Source organism: Cyprinodon variegatus, unplaced genomic scaffold (assembly GCF_000732505.1).
Source record: "Cyprinodon variegatus isolate N-32 unplaced genomic scaffold, C_variegatus-1.0 Scaffold717, whole genome shotgun sequence".
Lineage (NCBI taxonomy): Eukaryota > Metazoa > Chordata > Actinopteri > Cyprinodontiformes > Cyprinodontidae > Cyprinodon > Cyprinodon variegatus.
The window spans coordinates 129821-153605 of NW_015151170.1; the positions used below are offsets into that span (position 1 = coordinate 129821).

Sequence of the window (23785 nt, forward strand, 5' to 3'; positions counted from 1 at the left end):
TTGTACATGGAAACAAGAAGCAGTGGAAACTCGCCTACAATTTTTACAGGAGAAAACACCCAAACCAAAGGGCGCACTCATACAGAAGTGCCTGTGCTGATAAATGAAAATAGTGGAAGGAAGTTATCTGAATGGAAAAGAGCACCTCCCTCTATGCCAAATACGTCCTTGGACTCTGGATCTGAACAATCCTGCTCTCTCTGGTTTGAAGCAGATCTCAAGAGAGAAGGCAGAATGTAATATATGTTCTTCTATATGTTCTAAAACAAAATGTTTTCTCATTCAGGGTTTTTAATGATGCATTTGAACCATGCTGTCTTGGGTTGGGAATGAGAAATTATGTACACAAGTTTGAATTTATATTGCTCTTTATCTATTGCATTTAAATGCAAGTACAAGCATGGGTATCTAAATATCACTGGGGTAAAAGCAGCCTTTAAAGGGTTGCATATGATTATTAAAATGTATTTATTCATCATCAAATAAAACTATACACATTATTCACCCTGATAGTGTTCAGTTAGTGTTCACTTGCTGGGTAGACTCCCAGCAGCAGTGTGTCGCAGTGAGCTTGACGCACACAGTTATGCTTAAATTTGAGTGTGGTCTGTGCTATACGCTGTGGGTCTAGATACGGCCGAGGCAGTGAGGAAGTGGGGGCAAGTTTGTCCGACAATGGAGGGACATGACAGCGAAAAAGAGCGGGGATCCAGGTGGAAAAAGGGTCCCAGCGTTCTCGCACACCTCGCTCTTCTAGCTGGTCCTACCAACTTGACGAGTTGTTTTCCACAATTGCAGTCATAAAAACAAAACAAGCCGGCCTCCTGTCTGCCGCACTTTCTGCGATACCTACAACTTGGAAGAGGTGCAGCAGAGTGTCTGCGGAGGGGGCGGAGACATCTTTTTGTTCACTGCGACACCTATGCAGATGACCTAATTTCAAAGAATAAATCAGCCTTTAGTCTCATTGGGACTATCATACTTCCCTCTCCAGACATCCTCCAGCTCTGCTGGGGGCAGCCCGAGGTGCTCCCAGTCTGCCGAGAGACCGTCTACCTCCCAAATGACCGAGCTCCTCACCCTATGTCTAAGGGACTGCCCAGCCACCCTGCAGGGAAATCTTCATGACCATAGGTGAGGGTAGGAACGTAGACCGACTGGTAAGTCAAGAGCTTTGCTTTTCCCCTCAGCTCTCCCTTCACCACAACAGATGGGTGGAGCATCCACAATATAGAAACAGCTGCAAGTGTTCCTATATTGTCTATCCATTCTATTCTCCCCTCACTTGTGAACAGGAACCCATGGTTCTTGAACTTCTCTACTTGAGGGAGTAGGTCTCCTCCAACCTGAAGGGGACAAGCCACCATTTTGTGGTTGAGAACCATAGCCTCTGACTTGGAGGAGCTCATTCTCATCCCAGCCACTTCACACTTGGCTGCAAACTGCCACAGTCTATGCTGTAGGTCATGGCAGGAGAGAAACCAAAAGAACCACATCATCTGCAAAAAGCAGGGACAGGATCTGCCTGTACCCGAACCAGACCCTTTCCAGCCCCAGGCTTCGCCTAGAAATCCTGTCCATAAAGCTTATGAACAGGACTGGTGACAGAGGGCAGCCCTGCTTGAGTCCAACATGCACCTGGTACAGGTCTGACTTAATGCCGGTAATGTGGACCAAACTCCTGCTTCACTTGTAAAGACACTGGATTGGCCCCTTAGTAAAGGGCCCCCCGACTCCATACTCCTGAAGTGCCTCACACAGATTACCATGAGGAACATGGCTTTTCTATGTCCACAAAATACATGTGGACTGGTTGGGCAAACTCCAATAAACCCTCAAATACCCTGAAAAGGGTGTAGAGCTGGTCCACTGTGTCCCAGCCAGGAGAAAAACCAAACTGCATCTCCTGAAGCTGAGGTACGACAATCACTCAGACACATAGTCCTACCCAGAGAGGCTGAGAAATGTGATCTCCCTATAGTTGGAACCCTCCGATCCCTCTTCTTATACAGGGGAACATCCACCCCAGTTTGCCAATCCAGGGGCAACCTCCACACGATCTTGAGGAGGGGTGTCAACCATGTTTTTATCTGAGTAAAGCTATAAAGATGCAAAATCTGGATTTTTGATCCACTCTGAGGTGCTATACATTTCAATTAGTCCCACTCTCATAGACAAGGTAGCAAATATTTCAAACATGCTTGGAGATCAAGTCATCTCCAGTCAATGTCCATTAACTACAATAGATCAATTGCTTGACATCTTATAACAGCCCTTGGCTCAAATGTTTTAAAATGAACTGAAATAAAGACACAACGCCAGCCCTTATCTCCCAACATCTGTGCATAGCTCTGTTAATACTCTAATGGCTGCCTTAGAATATCTCCACCCAACATTCCCCACTCAAAACAAAATGGAAATAAAAAATAAAAGATGTAGAAGAGTGCCTTCCAAGACAAATGCAGACCATAATAGACTTAATTTTGTTGGATACTAGAAATGTAATATTTTGGTTGAAATATTTAGGGCTCATTTGTCTTGGTATGATGGTTATGGGCAGGGATACAGAAATACAAAAGATGTGTTGGAGTCCTGATGGTCATTAGGGGTTTAAAAAAAAAGAAAAAGAAGAAGAAAAGACTTTGGATTTATCTTCGAACTAAAGCATGTGGGACAAAAATGTCCAGCAGCACGTAATGCATTATAATCAAGCAGAATCAAGAGAAACCTCTAACCTTTCCATGAAACTTTGGCATTTAAGAAGAAATAAAGCAAACTGCAATATTAGGTGGGGCTGTTGAGCACGGTCTGTAGACCAAAACAAGATGTGTAAACCTCCACTCTGCTTTGTATGAACATATGTAAAAACGCACACAAGATGAAAAAATCACCTTCCAGACGAACATACCTTGTGCAAAATTAATAAACTCACTACTTTGCAGCAGAGCTTCATTTTTTGAAGTGATTGTCTTCAGGTGAGTGTTTCAATCCTTGCCTTCTCCATCATTTTGGTCCTGTGCTATGCAACTCTTGTGGAGTCTTATAGACGGGGAGGGCTAAGCTCTGTTCACATGGAAGTACATGCAAAGAGTGCATCTTGTATCTAAGCTGAAATTACACAAAAATTCTGGCTACTATACTTATTTTCTATGTACTTATCAGCCCTGTGCCTTACATCTGAGCCCCCTAACCCAGGGCTCAGTCCATTTCAGCGTTAACACTGGTCACACTGAAAGTTTTCAAAATGACATTGAACTTAAGCCAAATCAGCAATCTCTATTCAGAGTAAAAGCTGCCAGAATTGGGCGTGCAGGTGGCGCAGTGGTTAGCACGCCACCTAACCACTGCTGATCCCCTTATTGCAGCTCCTCCTAGTTGAACGTGTCCTGGGTCTATTAACCAAGTTGATAACCCTCTTTATGGCTTCATCTTCAACATTACTTGAGTAGAGTCTTGTTAAGAAAACCGACAAGGTTGAGGTCTCTTTTTAGTTTAGATCCAAGAGGGCTGATCTGGATTGGGTTACTGTTTGACAGAAGGCGTCATGGATTCTTCTGGTCAGATCTGGTATGGCATTTTTTTTTTTTTTGGTTGTTTATGGCTTTTTTAATTGTTTATGGCTGGTTGTCCTTTGGCAGGATAGTAGAGGGCAGTGGTTGCTGGCCAATACAAGGCATAAGGGCACTTTTCAGGACCCGGTTTTCTTACAAGGCTTGGCTAACTGCATGCAGCCAGGCTAAAGCTTTATTTTGCTTTCCCGCATCCTTTTCCAAATGTCAGGGTCTGACCCAGCATGGATAAAGACAGGTAGGAAAGATTTAAAGCACTTTTTAGAAAAGGCAAAGAAGCACGTGGAAAATAATGTAATATAGTGTACTTTTTCTAGATGTTTGTTAAATTGCATAGTTGTTCTTAAACAAACACATTCTCAGAAAAATAAATACTTTTTTATGTTAAAAAGAATATAAATGTGACTAATAGCCTGTCCATTATTAAACTGGTACATTATTTTTTTTTAGGTTTGTGACACCATATTGGACCATACAAAACACAGATTTGCCTTGACAAAGCCTCAAAAAGGCAACATTTATTCACAAAAAGTAAACCTGTACATTAAATTATGTTTTTTTTTTTTTTATAGTTGGCATCCATATATTGGTTTTTGGTATACATCTATTTTGAATGTATAGCCCCCCCCCCCCCCGGAGAAAACTCCACCAGCCTCCACAGGCGGTATATCTGAGGTCTGATCCTACTCTACTTGGTACGTACCACTAGGTTTCTAGTGATGCCGCTCTCCTCCCCTAGGAAACCCTTATCACTCTTCAATGCCCAACAACTTATTCAATAACATAATTACATCCACACTAAGACCAGCAGCAGCTCATATATTTCAGTTTAAATGAGCAACTTAAAGGGATAGTTTGGGATTTTTGACATTAATCTGTATGGCATCCCCATCACCAGTGTCATGCAATCACACTGACTTACCCCTGGCAGCGTCCTGTGAGCAGAGTTCTCGTCCAGTTTTGGTCAAGCCGAAAGTAGTCCGGCAGGTTTGCTAGACCCAGCGAAATAAAACGTTTCTCTTCCCAAAACATTATGTGTTCAAAAGAGTGATATTTTTGCATCCCAAAAACATTGTAGTGGAAAAAGTCACACGTCGTTATCACTTGGTCCTATTTTCTCTCTGTTCGTATCAGTGCGCGCCATCATTCAGACAGCTAGGGCCTACTAACCTGACAACAGCCAGATGCATGTCTCCCTCCGCCCAGCTAGGAGCTAGGCGGAGGGAGACATGCATCTGGCTGTTGTTGAGCTCGCTGTCTGAATGACGGCGCGCACTGATACGAACAGAGAGAAAATAGGACCAATTGATAACGACGTGTGACTTTTTCCACTAAAATGTTTTTGGGATGCAAAAATATCACTCTTTTGAACACATAATGTTTTTGGAAGAGAAACGTTTTATTTCGCTGGGTCTAGCAAACCTGCCGGACTACTTTCGGCTTGACCAAAACTGGACGAGAACTCTGCTCACAGGACGCTACCAGGGGTAAGTCAATGTGATTGCATGACACTGGTGATGGGGATGCCATACAGATTCATGTCAAAAATCCCGAACTATCCCTTTAAAGCCAGCTCTTCTGGTGCAAACATTTTTTCCATCCAAGGTTGTTTCTGCACCAGAAACCGCTGTGTGGCAAACAGTGAAAAACTAAGCCAAAAGCAGCTGTACAGACATGTGGATATGATCATTTATAAAATGGATTTATTGCTGCAGGAAGCTCCATTTACTAACGTTATAACAAGTCCACTTCAACGAGTGATGCATCCACAGTGTAAGAAGGCAACGTTGAGGCCAACACCTCCCTACCCCAATCAGAGTCTGACGTTTCTTTAAAGGGAGAAGCAATAAAGGCCATTAGAGCCATATGCCTTTTAGAGGTCAGAGGGCAAATAGAGGAAACAAACAGGGAAAGTCTAGTCCTGGCTGATGCAACATGGACAGTTCATGGCTTTGAAGGAATAAAAAAGGAAGAAAAGGGGTCAAAGAAAGAGTTCGAAGTCATACAACCTTTTTTCATATCTTATCAGATTCCAAACAAAAACTTCTCTGCATTTTAAATTGTAAAATTAACATGAATAATGCTGACCTGTTTAAAGAACTCAAGGTGCTGACACCATACCATGAAAACACATATCATCCAACAGGTGTTGTTAGTTCCCTTTTATCTTACCTTGTGATTTCACAAACTCATCTTTGCGACCTCCTGTGATCCCGGTGGCAAAATGGATGATAACAATCCAGACTAGAGCAGTCCTCCATAGCTTTTCCATGGTTACTACAGTATTTGCTATAGTAACAGACTTCAGTGCAGTGGTCCTCTGGCCTCTGTCCCAACATGTCTCCTGCCCTGTCGGATGCCCTGTCGCCTAGCAGCGGGACAGTTCAGTGCTCGGTGGGGCCATGGCTGCAGGAAGATCAGTTAGAGGGTCTATGCACCTGCAGCGAGTCTATCACTGGTGACAGTCCTCATAGAAAAGAGAAAACACGTGAATCCGGCTTCTCCGATGGGGGATTGGCAGCACTGGCAGGCAGTGGTCCTTTCTGTTGCCCTGTAAAGAAAAACTGTTTAAGAGGAAAGCCAGTAAAGTGAATGACAATGAGCAGTGAGACAAATTTAGACTCAAAGAGGAGGGAGGAGTAGAGGAAATAAGACCTATACAGAGACTGAGCTTTTTACGTTTATACACATTAATCTTAGCTTTGACACAAGCACAGGAAAGAGTGGTTACAAAGAAGGCAGCACCCTGAATCCATAAACAGGCTTTGCAAAGGGTATTATGTTGGAGCTTCTGGGGTAAAATTAGCTTGTTTGAGAAAAGCAGTGGGATGCCAGGCTGGCAGGCTCTGATGTTTGGTCGTATGGCTGGGTGACTGGCTGGCAGCCTGCCCGAAAGTCCTAATTGGACAGCATGTCTAAGCTGATGGTATGTGTGCTTATATGGAGCTTGTTCACACCTCAGACAACGACTAATGTAGTAACTTTAATCTGACTTGCACCTTCACGAGGAAAATCAAAGTTTCCATGGGTTTGTTACTAGTCAAGTAAAAGAAAACTAACATTATACAAGCCACAATAGGCAATAAAACTAGAAGCTTTTATTTTCTTTATATCGGCTCACATAACAATTGGCCAATCTTCTTTATAACATAGTCTCAGGTTTTTGGGGTTTCAGTGAACAAAGTTCGGATCTAGGCCTTAACTTTGACCGAGCTACTGCAGGAAGTGTTTCTTGGCTGATCTGCTGTAAATTCTGTAGGTCTGTCTATGTTAAATCCAGAATAGAAGGGGAAAATATCCTTAAGTATAAAAGGCTAAATTACAACCATGTATCCATTTTATATCAGAGATATGATTGTTCTTTATGTTCCTAAGAGAGCACTTCCCTCTAATATATTGGTTTACAGTGGCTCTTGGAATTTCAAATGAAATATGGGAGGCAGATCTTCTATTTTTTGTTCACCTCATGTGGAACTAACTTCCAGTTTTAGTGTTCCAGGCAGACACCATGTCAACATTTAAGACTAAGCTTAAAACTTTCCTTTTTGATAAATCTCATTGTTAAAAAGGCTCAGATTATCATAACCTACCTCTTAAGGTGTGCTGCTATAGGCTTGGGCTGCCGGAGGACATAGGGACCACTTTTCCTCTCTGCTTCATTTTCTATTCTCAGATTCTACATCATTTGTTAGTTCAACAACTAAATTTATGTTCTCTCTGCTTTTTCTCATCATTGTAGCTTAATCTGTCCTAAACATCTAATTTTACTAAACCAATACTTACATTTTAAATTCTGCCCTTCTTTCTGACTTTTTTAAACTGACAGGATAATTTTCAACCAAAAGCCTCAAGTGCTGCTATCATGCACACAGACTGCCCAGCGGGTTTAACTACTCTTGCCCCAGCCCACCTTCCTCCCCCACTCCCTCTGAGCCGTCTGGGGAATGAAGGGCAAGTGGAGACGCCACACTGGCCCGGATGGCTGGCAGCTGACCAACTGCAGCCAAAGGTAATCAGAGGCAGATGGAAGACGTTTAGGTGGTGATAGTGAGGGGGGAAAAAGATCCCTATAAAAGGATCTCCTGCTTTATGTCAGAAATATGTGGAGCAGATAGAGTAAAAGCAAACTGGCCTTTGTGCCATTGCAGCGTCCCTCCTAAGCAGAACTAAAGCTCCTTCTCCCGTCCCCTCCCTCTGGCTTTTTCCCAGACATTTCCTGCAAAAGAGCTAAACTCCTCTCCGTTTTCATTACTCCTCCTCCCCTTTACAATTTATTGTGAGGTTATTAAATTCGGCTGCCTGATATCAAATTTTCATTACAAATAACGCTACTTTTGTTTAGTTAAACCCAGAAGGGAGGGAGGGGGAAAAGACCCCCTCGTTGACCCTTAAGAGTTTTTAAAGCAAAGCCCCTCAAAGTGATTTCACAAAAAAATCTCCCAACAACAACATGCATGCTCCTCACCAGTGAAATGTTACTCCATTATAAACCGGGTTTAATTGGGATCGGGCTGTCATGCAGAGGTGACGCCGTTGTACATCTTCCTGCGGTCTGTTGTGTAAAACCTTTCCTCTGGGGTGTATCACTCTTTGTGAAATAAAAACGCATGTTTGTCAGCAGGCCAAGCGAGCGCCGACTCTCCACTCAGTGTTTTGCTTGGACCAGCTGCGAAAAAGGAGCGTACAGCTGCGGCCAGGAGAAAAAGAGGTCTGGGCTGCGATAGCCTCCAACGCTATCGCAGCTCGCAAGAGAGAAAAGAAAAGGCTTGTTGTTAGACAGAGGGGGAGAAAAGTTGGACTGATCTGCAAACATATAGGTTGGAGTTCTTAAACGGATGGGGCCAAATAATGCAAAGATGCCAAAAGACGCTGAGTATTGTTTTCTCGGTGAGCAATGTTTGATGCTTTTCACGGGATGAATGCCTAATGCTTTTTCCTTCAAACACTGAAGCTAATTATGATGTCCTTGTCTCTAACTGCTGCCAGGGAGAGTGGAGCTATCCGAAACCCCGGTACACTAATCAAATCCATATGACCGGCTCAAAGTAAAGTCTGTGTGGAGTGAACAGATGCTAAGTGTCCGCCAGCTTAGCTCCGAGAGCAGCACTCCCCCCCCAACCCGCCTCCACTTTGATCAGGGAGTAGCTCATGAATCAGTTTTAGGTTCAGTTTATTATTTCGTTAAACTGGCAGTCTTTTCTAATAGGACTTTTGCACGGGGGGAGGGGGGGTCAAATGCCTGCAAAATCTAATGTCATAATCCTGGCTTTATTTAGAGTCTAAAATCAAGCAGATCAAGCAGGGAAAAAAACCCAAACAGGTGATAGAAAGCACTGCCTGGGGCCCACTCTCAGACTAAACTCTCCCTCCGCCATAAAGACAGAAAGAGAAAGAGGCCTGGCATTCCTTTGCAGATTTCCCCAAATAAACACAGTGCAGATGAAAAGTGGGAACGTAAACAGGCGGGAGAGCCTCGGATGTGCTCCCCTCGCTCTGAAATTGTGCCTCTCGAGTCTGAAACAATATTTAGCGTGTGAGAGGGAGAGAGAGGGAGAGCTGACTCGACACAATGCAAGTGAGATAGAGGAGGGAAGAGAGGGAACAGAAAGTAAAAGAGGCTTTTCTTACTCTGCTTTTTAAGTGCTTCTAGGCAGCAGTCCAAATATAGACGAAATGCCTGTCAGAGCACAAACTAAAGAAGACATCATTTGTTGGTTTTCGATATAAAGTCGATACTACACTGTAGAGATTAACAGCTTTTTTTAAATATTAATTATTTTGACATCAGTCTGACCAATTCCCTTTGAGTTTATTAAACAAATTTTGCTTCTTTCTTCCTGCATTTTCATGATTCAAATGACACAATGATTACAAATGTTACTGATAAGCTTCCTCAGCAATCATTAATGAATGAAACAACAATAAAAAGCACATGGAGGAGGCAGCAATGAATGCATAGCTGTTGAATGCACAGCCTAATCTGCAAAAGAATGCACAATGCTGCCGCTGTATTGGTCAACCTCTAACCCCAGAGGTTGCCTCTATCATGTTCCCTAATGTTTAAAAACATATTTTTTTAAAGTGCAGCATGCTTTAACCTGCTGTTAAGCTTTATGGATATTAGTGGTGTAAAAAAAACTGACTGTGAAATATCGCAATATTTCATTAGCCAATACTGGTACTGATTCAACATACAGCCAATGGATCTCAAATATAAAATATTAGAGATGCACCGATATACTTTTTCACCTCCGATACGATACCGATATCTGAAGTTTAATGTCGGCCGATACTAGGGGTGTAAATAATAATCGTTTTGTATCAATGCATCGATCCAACAGCCGACGATCCGATGCATCGACACGTCCGCAAGAGTATCCATTCATGTTTTTTTTTTTCCTCCGGTCTATTTTTATCCATTTGCTCCTGGACGTAATTCTACCTCCTGTGCTGCGGTGGCGCTAAACCTATTTTGCCCTCCTACCTCGCTTCCTGGTTATACTCTTACAGCAGTGTGTTGCACTAAGCTTGACACAGGCATTTTTGATTTATGCTCAATATTGAAGCGTGGTCTGTGCTACACGCTGTGGGTCTGGATACGGCCGAGGCGGCGAGGAAGTGGGGGTGAGTTTAGTCCGATGACGGAGGGACATCAGGGCCAAAAAGAGCGGAGATCCAGGTGGAAAAAGAGTCCCAGCGTTCTCGCGCACCTCGCTCTTCTAGCGGGTCAAACTTCACGAGTTGTTTTCCACAATGTCGGTCATAAAAACAAAACAAGCCGGCCTCCTGTCTGCGGTCAGCTACAATTTGGGAGAGGTGCAGCGGAGCGTTTCTCAAGGGGGCGGGGACGCCTGGAGCCGAGGTATTGCATTGCACTCCTTGCACTGATTTTCTGCAGTATTTTTACAGTATTTTTTGCAAATTTTCTACTTCTGTTATTTGCTGTTGCATAACGATATTACTTGAAACTTGACACTTTGTTTAGCTTGTAAGGTCTAAAAAAAAAAAAAAAAAAAATTTACAGATTAATCGAATCGAATCGTGGTGTATTCTTGAGTATCGAAAATAATCGAATCGTTGGGTCAGGAAATCGATACTGAATCGAATCGCCATGATGGATGTGATTTACACCCCTAGCCGATACCGATTCAATACCAAAAACAGCACTGAATTATCACTTGAAAAATGGTTTTATTGTGTTAAAAAAAAAAAAAAACTGGCATCATTCTTCTGTGCAAATGATTTGATTTCCCTTTTCTTAAAAAAATTGGAAACAACCCAAATATAAATGTTATGACTCATTTATTTAACAACAAAATCTTAAACCAAAAGTTCTCTGACTTGGTCAACATGTAAAAAAAGTGTCATTATCAAAATCAAGTATCATCTCTGTGGTTTTGTTTGCCGAGTCTGATAATCTCAGCATGTTCCTTGCTATGAAACTTCTGGAGGTGTTTCATTAAGTTGGTGGTGTAATAGTTTGAAGATTTAACACAGCTTCTCGGAACATTTTGCCCAGAACTATTGCACGCCATTGGGCTAGTAGGCTGAGAGAGCGTGAAAAACCACATTTGCTTGCTCCATCATAAACAATATGGCCGTGTTGTGTTGTTGCCCTGCCGCATGACGGCATGTATAAATCGGCCCCTATATCGAGTCAATTGTCACAGATACAGATCTAGTTTTTTTTCTTTATATCTGGACCGATACTGATAAAAATATCAGATCAGTGCATCCAGATAAAATATATCTATAGACAAACATCTATTTTATTGGTTTATTTTAACATAACTCTTAAAGCTCCAGCCACTAGTTGGCAGCACATCGTCAAAGAGCTTATCATTCAGCTGCTTTGCAAAAGCCACAGCAAAGCAACAACAGGATGTTGCCAGGTTTTCTAGAGCTATGTAACAATAAAAATCACAATATATCGTCTTTGTTAATGTAGGGATGAGTCGAAATTGGGACAAATGTATCGTGATACATATTGTATCTGCATTCTTTCCAATTCACACCTGATGGAGATGAACTAAGTAACTTAAGAGTAACTACTACCTTTCTAAACTACCAAAGGATACCAGAAGGTGGGTCATGGTGTCACTGTGCTTTATTGACCAGCAAACTGGACTGACCGACTGGTCATAGATCACTTTAAGAAATGTTTTTCAACTGGTCCAATTGGTTTTCAGTGAAACTTTCCCAGGAAACTAAAAATGTCGTTCTCGCTCACTGAAAACCATAAAAACATTATTAACTAAAGTAGTGTGCTGGTATAAATCTCTTAGAATGTGATAAAATTAATTCATCTTTTAATAATCTACTAATTTATCTATACAGACCTGTAGTTAGGGTATAGGAGTAATTAACAATTATTAATGCAAAGTCCCCAAAATATTACACTTTACAGAATATTTCAAGCTTTTTTTTCCAGATGTGCTAATGTAGAGGATATGATCACAGTGCTGATGCAGTTCAACAGTACCAGCTGTTGCTTAAAGTCTGACTTAATCCTATTAATTAAACAGAACAAGAAAATAATAAGTAATATTATTCTATTCCAACCAATGAAAAGGATTTAAGAAGCCCAGCTCTTGCATCGAGTTGTGGACCATAACCATAATGGATCATCTTGAGCAAGAATACGGCCACAATGGACAGGAGGAAACTAGAGCTGCAGGGGCAGGGATTTTTTTTTTATTCTTTTCATGGGTACAGGGAATGAAGGAACAGAACAAAAAAACAAACAAAACAGGGCAGTGGTTCACTTATATTAAATATTATTAAGTGAGAGACAGAGCCAGTTTCGGCTGCAGGTTGCCGTCTAGGCGATGAAAACTGATTCTTTCTCAATACAGCTGAAGCTAAAAGTGCAAAACCTTAATTTTTAGATCACTTCTAAAGTAAAACTGCAAATGCAGGTATTAAATTAGTTACAGTTCCTGTGCTAACACTCTTATGAAATAGCTTTAATATTATGCCTTCTTCCAGTTAAATATGAGTTTTCCTCTCCACTGTCGCTAGATGCATGCTTGGTGTGAGGGATTGCTGAAAGGATCAGGAATCAACTGGTTTTCCTTAGAGAGATAAATTTGAACCAATCTGACTGTATGAGCTGGTTGAATGTGAATAGTTGCTATAGAAATAAACTAAATTTCATTAAACTGAATTAATAATTTAGCTAAAACCTAAAGATTCCCGCAAAAAGGTAAAACTTATTGAAGCAAAAAGATGAGTTTGACAAATACATTCTGCTTTAGTCGAACCTCCATAAGTTGCTCAGCTTGAATCCTGAAATTGTGCAAGCTATGCATGCACAACATAAAAAGGTAACAGTCATGTCTACATCATGTCCATTGAAACTTGATTCTGTGCTTTTACTAAAGAAAGAAACTGTGAGTTGCTCCCCCAGCTGGTGAAGAAAACAATGCCACCCTTAAGATTTGTACCTGATGGCAGCTGACAGCCACATCATCCACTGACTGGCAAAACTCACACAGCCTAACTACAGTCCTGAGGAAAAGAAAGCTGGATAGGAAACTGGGATGCAGTCAGAAGCAATGAACCTCTTGATCTCATTTAATTCCTAAATGTACAAGAAACGATGTAAGAAATGCAAAGGCTGAGAAGGAACAAGAGGTGAGAGCTGAGAACTGCCTCCTACCAGCATCATGCTGATCCGTGCATGAAACAAGAGAGTTTAAATAGAGAGCTAGAACCGGATCAACAGATCTTACCTGCGCCTGTCCCTTTGCAAAAGTGTCCCCTTGCAGGAGTGTCCTCTGTCCCCTGCAGCCGAGCGGAGAGGAGGCGGCGCCGGCGGCGGCAGGCTGAACCTCAGCTACTTGAACTTTACAGAACCAGAGCTGGAAAAAGTGGTGCCAAGTTTCCCCGCTGCAGAAACAGGAAGCGATCAGACATTCTTTCAGAATAAAAGCTCAATTTAGGGACTAAATATAAAACGAAAAAATCTGAGATGCAGATTATCTGTTAAAAAAAACAAACTTTTAACCACATTAAGGCAGTTATATAGAAGGGGATTAATGCCACACACAAAAAAAAGTTAAATAATGTTAAAATTTTATTTCAATATAATCTGAGAAAAAAAGTTCTGACATTTATTTCAGAATTCTGACTTCTTTCACAATTCTGACTTTAATCTCAGAATTCTGATTTTTTTTCTCGCAACTCTGATTTATGGAGCCTAGGCAAAAGTTCAGCTGAAGAAACTCATTGCTCTCGTACATCCACCTGCGACACAGCCAAACAGCTTTGAACCACACCTCCACGAATGCCAATCGGCATCCAAAGTTCATCTTAAAAGGCCTCCGATCCGCACTTGTCTTTACCTTCGGGCAGGGGGCGATGCCCTGTGTGACTGCTTTCCCTGTCACACCTTAACCTGTCTGGCAGAAGACCACCATGTTGAGCCTGGTTCTGCCAGAGGTTTCTTCCCAATGGAGATTTTCCTCTCCACTGTCGCTTCATGCTTGCTAGTCATGGACAGGTTCTCTCAACCTGTGTCATCCCACTGGACTTCCATCTTCCAGGTCCCTGAGTCAAGCTCTAGTATCAGCTCACTCAGTCCACTGGATCTCCCCATAAGGCTCAGCATAACGTCTCGCTAACCAACAGTCTACAGACTGACCCTATTCTTTTCTCTTGTTCAAGCATATCTATCAAAATTAAGCGCTATGTTTCCTGCCGAGGTCTGAGTGCCAAAGACAATGTAGTTGTATCAATAAAATTCTCCTAATTGTCTTTTATCTTCATGTGAGTTTTTCAGATTGAACTTTCTTAAAATTATGACGTTTTTTTCTCAGAATTCTGACTGAATTCTGACAGCTAAAAAGCAGGTTTGCATCCAGCTGTAGCCATGTCTGTTTTAGAGACTAAACTAGCTCTATTGTTTTAATCACCTTCTGCTCTTCCATCAATCAAATAGCCTCACCGGGGACCCCTCAGGCACGTAAAAAGTTACCTAATTCAGTCATTTTCCCAAACAACTCACATCTTTGTCAGTGAAGCTGAGTGCTCCAACATCTTTTCCTTCATGGTGCCCATCTACATTAAGATCCAAATATTCTGAGATTAGTCAGAATTCTGAGATTAAAATCAGAATTCGGGTTTTAAAAAGTCAGAATTCTGAGAAAAAAGTTTGAATTCTGACCTTTTTCCCATATTAAACTGAAATGATATTTAAAAATCAGTGAACTTTTTTAATTTTTTTAAGTCAATTCATATTCAAGTGTCCCTTTATTTAGAATAGAACAGAAAATCCCTTTATTGTCCCACAATGGGGAAACTGTGGTACTTACAGCAGCAAAAAGTTATAGAAAAAGTGGTCACACAATGTAGACCTTAGAAAAGTCTATAAAAATAACAGATAGGAAAGTAAAACATATAGATTATTGTACTGTATGGTGTTTTTAAAATATAAATACCGGTACTCTGTATCTGGAGAATAAAAAAATTATACAACCCAGTAATGGGTATGTGAAAAATAGCAGCAACAACAGAGATGACAATGACAGCAGTATGCTATTTACCTAACCAAGACAGAAACTGTGCAAAAATCAGCATCAATGTAACAACTTATTGAGGTTGTTTGGAACGGTGATGGTTATAAAGTCGAAACTCTTCAAACAACAGCTTCAAACGGGACAGATACAAATCCTCTGCCACAAGCCAGCTCAGGAAAGAGGCCAAAACCAAGAAGGACCTGGAGACCACATTCCTGCATTGTTAGATAGCCGTTAGCAAGTCATGGATGCAACCCAGGAACAAATCAGAGGCTGCAGTTTTGCCCAAATCACAACCACCTATCCTCCACCTCATGTCAGAGGTTGATGATATCCTCCCCCATGACAGAAAAAATTGCAATGATTATCAAAAATGTTGAGGAAACCACCCCTACACATACTCCAACACACATCCCATTAATCCCCTTACAATTGAAGTCATCCTGTATTAGTGCTTTTATTTTGTAGGAAAGCCTTTCCTTTAAAGGCGACTCTCTGCTTTTGACAGACTTGATTCAGTGAACTACTGCCTGCCAGACTTCAAGAAAGCAGCTGCAGCCTGAGGGGGGTGTGGGGTTGGGGGGGTGGCTGGCACTTGTGTGTGTGTGTGTGTGTGCGTAATTGTTTATGTTACCTATTTAGGGCCAGTTTCGGTATATTTACTAAACCTTATGGGGACCAACAGGCCTTTTGAGGACCAAAGGCTGGTCCTAATTTAGTGGACCCCATTTTTATTGCCAGCGAGTTAGTTTAGAGGTATGATGTAAATTATCTTTTGGTGAAGGTTATAGTTAAAAATGTACTAGTGATGGTTAAGGTTGGGGTCACCGTCAGGGTTATATATTAATACAGTAACTAAAACAAATGTAAGTCGATCTCAAGCCTCAGTATGGTCAGAAATACAAATTTGTGTCGGTGTATCAACTCTCTTGCTTTGATATCAGTCCATCAATTCATTGAATTAATCCTAATAAAAACAAAGCTGTTAATAATTATGTGTATTTTTTAGTTTTATAAACAAACCTGCTTCCATCAGTATCACAGTGCACCAATAATTACCTATCAAGATGCACAGTAAGCAGTAACCTAGAAAGTTACAGTTTAGCAACCTCGACAGATGAAAAACACTATACAATTTAAATTACTTTTTTATCAGCTAACCCAGATCTTGTTGCTCATATAGCCTGTCTGTACATAATGGTTTCTACCACCCACTTGCACAACGTTCGCACCCTTTACTTGCTGATGAGGTGTCAAAGAATTGACACCGCCAGTGTAGGTTGGCTTCTCGCATCAGGCCAGTTATATATCCAGTAAGGCATCTGATACAATTAGTTTGTTAAGTATTTCCAAAATCTATAGCTCATTGGCAAGAAAGGATCATTCACATTGTTGTGAAACTGTTTAAAGATTATTAATCTAAGAGCTCTCTACCACTAGTTAGAACTGAGGAAGCCTCTTGGATGGGAGGCAAAACATCTTCCGGAAAACTTCACGTCCAGTTGTCTAAACTCAACCTTTCAAGCTTAACTCAGGAAGGGGATTTTATGAATACCTTACTGGTTTAGACTGATGTTCATGGATCCTACACATATTGAAGATGGAAAAAAAGCCATCAGATGTCATTTCATGGAAAAAGGGTAAAGAAAAGGTATAATTAACCAAAGGTGAATATCCCTCTGTGTATACAGCCTATGGCTTGGTGCAAGTTAGGCTTATTAAAAGTTAGAAAAATAATTGTTTGTAGCACAAGTTCTTCTGTTTTTCCACCAAATGTATAATTGTTTGGCAAGTACATATTTTCCTGTTTACCAAAACAGACCAGCGAGCTGCACTCTGCACATACCTAACACCTGCCTAACAATGACTAGTTGCTTTGATGCTTCTAGGCAGGCTTCAGTGCTCAACACAGAACCAAGACTACCCTTATCAAGCCATTCAGTCACATCTGTACACATGCAGTGGTAGTATTATTTCACCTTAATGCACCATTCAACATTACACTCTTAAGCTCATGTAAAACTGGCTCTAATTTCTGTTACAGCTGGTACAATGGACTGGTTTAAATCCTACTTAAAGGACAGGGATATATATAAATAACTTTACATCAGAGACCACAGAAATTCCATGTGGTGTTGCCCAAGGGCCAATCACAGGACCCCTCCTATTCGATAGTTACATTCTCCCTGTATCTTAAATCTTGATAGGCTCTAAATCTGGGTGTAGTGATGGACTCAGAAATGAATTTTCAGAGGCTCCAAAACACAATAACAAAGTCAGAGCTTTGTCACCTAAAAATGAATTACCAGATTAAAGGATTAATGTCTCAAACAGATGTTGAAAAACTAACTAAATCATTCATCTACAGTAGGACTGATCCCTGCAACGGTGTGTTCACAGGTCCGCCTAAATAGTCAGTCAGAAAGCTGCAGCTGATCCAGAATGATGCTGCCAGCGTCCTCACTAAAACAAAGAAAGTAGAAAACATCATCTAAAGTCCTTTCATTTGCTCCCTTTATCTCAGATAATAGACTTTAAATGACTTTTTAAATGGCTTACCTCCAAAAACATCACAGACTTGTTATCTTCGGATTAACCATCCAGACCCCTCAGGTCTTATAGATCAAACCTATGCTGCGTATCTAAAACCAAAACCAAAAAAAGGAAAGTGTGGTTTTCGTTCTTGCTCTCTTCTAATCCGATACTAACTTCCAGATGCGTTTGACCTTGCCATTTAAACATCAGTATTTAAGTTTGCAGTCAAACCTCATTTTATCTTACTGATATCTCTTTTTTCATGTACAGCATTTCAAAGTGTCTTGCTACTGAGGTGTGCTATATAAGTACACTTTCCTGTGCCCTACCGTTTAGAGTAAGATACTTTTCCTCATTCTCATCTGGTTTAGAGAGAGACGAACTGCAACAAGAAATTTTGACTTTGACAAACTTTATTTTTTATCTATGCATACAGCTTACAACGGTTAGATGAATTTATACATTTATAAAGTGCAGCAGTGATCAAGAATGTAGACAGTGTTAGACAAAAGGAAAATCAGTTTAAAGTCATGGTGCAAAAGCATTGATATGGAAAGGTTCAGTGCAGTGCAAAATAGATAAATATAGTGCAAAATGCAGTAGACCATTGAGTTGCGTTCTATTTAAAGTGATTATGAGAAAAATCAGCCTCATTGTTAGCCTAAATATGATGTTTTCAAGTATGATGCAGAGACTTGATTAGAGTTTCAACAGTTCAACAGTCTGATGGCAGCAGGGAAAAAGCTGTTGCAGAGCCTCCTGGACTGGCAGGAAATTCTGCGAAGCCTTTTCCCAGAGCGCAGTAGGGAGCAACAGTCCATGGTGGGAGTGTGAGGGGTCATTGATAATGTTATGGGCTTGGGACACGCAGTGCTGGGATGAAATGTCTTTAATGGAGGGAACAGGAGCCCTGATGATGCTCTCTGCTGTTCTCACCAAGCTCCTCACTTTCTTCCAGTCTGAGGCGCTGCAGCCTCCACACCACACAGTGAGACAACTGGTCAGAATGCTCTCTATGGTGCTTCTGTAGAAGGTCATGTTATCAGGATTAAACAAACTCATGCATTATCAATAAAAAAAAAAAAAACATATGGTCTGTAAGATGTTTGGTGATACTACATGTAGTTAACTTCTAGAACTAGCTAAGAAAAACCTCCTCCAAGAAACCCTTTACTTTCTAACTAATGCTAACCTAGTTTTTTTTAGCAGTGGCAGAAGCTGTAGTAAGTTTGTTTTTTTTTTTTACATTGGCCCATTTTTTTTAAGTTATCACATCATGTTCTACTCACTCATATTAGTTTTGTGTCATTTGGAGCTGCTCTGAAGATATTTTTTTGTAATATCCAAGTAACGTCTTCCTAGTCTTCCTATGGGCAACGAGTTGAAGGCACAAACTAAACTGTTCATAATTTATTCGTTATGGTACGCCAGCATTCATAACATGTAGGCGAATCACTGTCCTCCAGACATCCGCGGTCATATTTTTTAAAAATAAAGCGGAGTGTGTATGACGTCATCCGCGCGCCGGACTGGAGTTGTGACAGGCAGCCCCGGCCACCGGCGGCTAGGCTCTACCCCTTCTATTTTCTAGCCAATCTAAATTGTTCAATTCCATTTCGAGAGCGAGATCATCTGTGGTAGTAGCACTAGACATCTTCCAGGCATGTGAGTAAAACTAGCAGCAGCTCAGCGAATAGGAAGAATGAATAATAGCCGGCACAAGCGGATGATGTCATACACGCGCCGCTTTGTTTTTAAAAAATATAACCGTGGATGTCTGGGGGACTGTGATTCGCCTACATGTTAGGAATGCTAGTGTACCATAAAGAATAAATTATGAACAGTTTAGTTTGTGCCTTCAACTAGTTGCCCATAGGAAGACGTTACTTGGATATTACAAAACCGAATATCTTCGGAACAGCTCCAAATGACACAAAACTAATATAGGTGAGAAGAACATGATGTAATAACGTAAAATCAAGGGGCCAATGTAAAAAAAATGGTGTTCCCCTTTAAGTTATTTTTTCTGTGATATCTCTGTATCTATGTAACTCCAACTGACCAGAGCCACTTTAAAACATAGCGCCTTCTGCTGCACTTTTCTACTGAGCATTTGTCAGATTCACATGGTTTTATTTCTGGTAGTAAGGAGTAGCTAGCCTAGGCTAGCGCTGGCTTAGCATCACTATGGCTTCTCTCTCTCCCTCCCTTGACTCTTTTCCAACTCTTCCTTCTTCCTCTCCTTTCTTCTGCTCTCTGTGTCAGATGTTTAGTTAATCATTTAACTTCTTAGCAAAGATTCCCAAAGGAGTAAATCATGATAAATTAATTAAAACTAAAATCACTCAAATTGGGGAAAAAGTTAAAATGATTAAATGTGGTCTATTTAACATAAGATCTCTTTTATGTAAAAGTATGCTAGGTAATGACTTGATTTGTGATAATCACATTGCTTTATGTTGCCTTACAGAAACTTGGCTCCAGCAAAAGGATTATGTAAGCATAAATGAGGCAACTCCTTCAAGCTATTTAAATTTTCACATACCCAGAAGATCTGGGCAAGGAAGATGATAAGCAACAATTTCTTTTAGTCTGACTTACTGATTACTCCAAAGGCAGTTAGTACTTACTATTTTGAACATTTAACCCTTAATTTCCCTCATCCAAATTGCAAAGAGAGAAAACCTCTTCTTTTTGTAACTTTGTATCGTCCACCAGGTCCTTACTGTGAATTTTTAGATGAGTTTTCGGAGTTCCTTTCTGATTTGGTATTAAATACTGACAGAGTCATCATAGTGGGAGATTTTAACGTCCATGCTGACATTGAAGGTGATAGCTGAAGAGCACTGGCTTTGTTCAAAATGTGAATAGTCCCACACATTCTCATCTTCATACTTTGGATCTTGTGCTGACACATGGCATAGAATGTGAAGAAATAACAGTATTTCCTCACAATCCTGTCCTTTCTGACAACTTTTTATAAACCTTCATGATAACTTTAACAGAGTCCCCCCCCCCAAAAAAAAAGAAGGTTTCACTTTAGCATATCATTATCAGATAGTGCAGTTATAAATTTTAAAGAATCTGTTTCACTTTCTCTCTCCTCTGTGTAGCTGAGCAGTGCTGCAGAGTGCAAAAGCTTAGTTTATTCCCCTTCACAGGTTGATGATTGTGTTGACCGGGTTACCTCATAGGGTTGCCAGTTCTCTGCGTACTGTCTTAGACAATGCAGCCCCTTTGAAAATGAAAACAGGCTCCTTGGTTTAATGCAAAGCTGCGCACTTTGAATCAAGATGCTAGGAAACTGGAGAGAAAATATCGCTGCACAGGCATACGGGAATCCTACCTAGTCTGGAAAATAGTTTACTGCTGTATAAGAGGACCGCTTGTAAAGCAAGAGCAGCACATTTCTCCTCATTAATAGAGGAGAATAAGAATAATCCTAGATATCTTTTTAATACAGTTGCCCAACTCACCCAGAGCCATAGCTCTGTTGAACCACCTGTTCTTAGCAGTAATGATTTTAGGGGATTCTTTATAAATAAGATTGATCTTATTAAAAATATCATTACCACTCTATCAGCGATTAGTTGTATGTTAGATCCAGTTCCAACCAGGTTATTTAAGGATGTATTCCTTTTGATCTCCTCCTCCATTTTAGATGTGATTAGTCTATCTCTATCACAGGGATATTGTTAGGAATCCAGTTTGTGTGGGTTGTTTTTATGTTTTTCTCTCTCCACCACCAGGTGGTGCACTGCTCCTCGTTGGGCATCCCTGCACACCTCTTCGGCAGAAAGCCTTTCCTGTGTAACTGGATAACCTGGACCTTCTCCACCTGGAAGGATTACTGAGTACACACTGAGCAGAGGTAAACCTCCACATGATCCGTTCAAGTCCTCATTGGAAAACCAAGTGACAGTCAGCTCCTTTACTCCTCTGGGTCCAACGTATGTGTCTACATGTCCGCTCTCCAACGAGTTCCCTCTCCTCTAGATTAATTCCCCACAAACTGGATTCAAGGATTAAAACAGTTTTTTTGGGTCAGAGGGAAAGGGGGATAGCTGAACTTTAAACTAATGGGCTCAAAAGGACAGGTTCAATTTACCAGAGAACCTGAATAATCAGTTAAAACTCAAAATTAAGATCAATTATAGGACTTAAATGCAAGCTGCTGAAATAAAAATTTCTAGGATGTTTTTTTTATGTTTAGTTGACTAAATAAGGAAAAGTTTAAAAAGTCTAATACTAAAATGACAAACTGTTATTTAGTGGCGATTCTCACGTCGTCCTGCAAACACAGACCTTCCCATCATTCCCAGTAAAGTTCAGTTTGTTATATAAAGTGGCTGCCTGCTTCCTCCTGGATGGAGGCGACAGTGGAGAGGAAAACTCTCCTTCAAAAGGAGGAAGAAGAGATCCGCTGAAGAAACTCTGACTGCAGCATTGTGTTTCAAAGACGTCAGAACTTCAGATGAAACTTAATGAAATTGTTAAACTTGAGCTGAAGAGAATCATGTTTATCAGTTCAAAAGAAAAGCAACTCACTTTGTATCTTGGGTCAGAATTCATCCTCTGGCAGATGAGGGCGAAATGACTGAGAGGCCTCCAGTAGCAGACGGCGCTGTGACATCATCTAACGTTCCCTGTGGCGGGATGAGGACAGCAGCAGGTTAAGCTTCCAGTCTAACGGGTGCAGCTAAAAGCAGAGGAACCAGGGCAGAACAGAGAAGCAGCCAGACACCAGGCAGAGGGAGTCGGCTTCACCTCCTGCTTCATGAGGAGGCTCTGCCTCCATCTTTACAGCTTGACTCCTCAGAACTGTTTGCCTTGCAGGACGAATATTCCTTCCTGGAGTTTCTCTGAGCCGTTCTGGTGGGTGTACCCTCCTATAGAACTTTTCAGAACTTTTAACCTGCAAACGTTGCTTTTGCTCCAAACTTACTCGTTGGTGCGACTGATGGCCTTCATCTTCAAGCTCTCATCCTCCTCGTCACAGAAAGCCCTGTGGAGGATTTTGTTCTGCTCCTCCAGTGGCATGAAGTTTTCAATTATCACGTTTCTGAAAGATCAACAGTTCCAGTTTAAGCAGCTTTACGTGTTAAAAGGATGGTAGCCATTTATCTGGCCTTCAATAACTAATAAGAATGTTTTGCGGATTTAGTGAAATCTTTAAAATCATTGAAACCTGTAGGAGATTTTAAGGTCTGATGGGTGAAAGTAGAGCAGAGTGGTGGCCATCGATGCGCTCCATACCTGAGTTTGAGATCTCTGGTGAGCTCGTTCTGCGTGTGCACGGACTCCTGCCGCTCTTTGATGTGCCCTTCCTGGATGTCCTGGATTTCTGCCTTCACTGCCTGCAGCTTGGAAAACAGCTGAGGAACAAAAAACATCAGATGAACAAAGTTAGTTTGACAAAAACAGGACTTTAAATCTTTCGGTGATGAAGACGAGTGAAGGATGAAGGCCACCAACAAGTTGGATGCTTAGAGGGAAAACTGATTTGATCATAAAACCCTTTTTCTTCCCAGAGCAACATTGATCTCCTACCTTCTTCAGCTTCTTGTCTTTGATGTCCACCTCCTGATGCAGAGAGCTGTAGGTCTCCTTCAGCTGCAGCGTCTCCTCATCTCGACTCCCCGCCTGCTGCTGAATCTCACTCTCCCTCCGTTTCTGAAAGTAATAATGTTATAATAATGCTAATAATGCTGTGATTAAAGGTCCACCTTCCTGCAGGTTCTGCTGCCTTCAGAAGCGGCTCCTGAGATCTCCAGTGGAAAACTGATTTCCATTTTAACTTTAGAGACCATCCCTCCATTAACAGGGTTTATACAGGAATGACTAACTGTAATTTAATGCTTTTATTGCTCTTAGAAATAATTTTATTGTGTCAACAAGTACAGACTCATATATATATATATATATATATATATTAAAACACGGCAAAATCCTTGGTAATCTTTACCATCGACAGGCTGCAGCCATATATCGTAAATATATCTATATAATTTTTTATATAGAATATAATATAGCAGGCTGGGCCTCTGGGATGGAAACCAGCATTTCTGGAGCCGCCTGTGGAGACACCGTTCATCCCTCCGTTCTCACAGCCTATTATGGGCTGACCAGTTCATAGGTCAAACTTAAGTGGCTTAAAATAAA

At 41.1% G+C, this 23785-nt stretch overlaps 2 protein-coding genes across 5 annotated transcripts in view; both read right to left on the bottom strand.

The window, feature by feature from the left end:
• The window catches only part of LOC107097729 (A disintegrin and metalloproteinase with thrombospondin motifs 10-like), an 88682-nt gene extending 75252 nt beyond the window's left edge, over window positions 1–13430 (bottom strand). For 3 of the 4 annotated variants that reach the window (XM_015394996.1, XM_015394995.1, XM_015394993.1), the window contains exons 1-2: window positions 13304–13430; window positions 5742–6120 (exon numbers count right to left, since the gene is read on the bottom strand). In XM_015394996.1, coding sequence (XP_015250482.1) covers window positions 5742–5841 — 100 coding nt within the window. In that variant the 5' untranslated portion in view covers window positions 5842–6120; window positions 13304–13430. Of the gene's footprint in view, window positions 1–5741; window positions 6121–8034; window positions 8317–13303 lie in introns of those variants that run through there. The other variant, XM_015394994.1, reaches the window with a different exon arrangement.
• A 9116-nt stretch (window positions 13431–22546) lies between these two features.
• Window positions 22547–23415, bottom strand: LOC107097724 (kinesin-like protein KIF3B). Its single transcript, XM_015394986.1, has 4 exons — window positions 23350–23415; window positions 23174–23296; window positions 22880–22998; window positions 22547–22685 (listed from the first exon to the last, which is right to left on the bottom strand). Exons 1-4 carry the CDS (start codon window positions 23413–23415, stop codon window positions 22565–22567), a joined length of 429 nt encoding a protein of 142 aa, XP_015250472.1. The 3' UTR covers window positions 22547–22564.
• Between the last annotated feature and the right edge of the window lie 370 nt (window positions 23416–23785).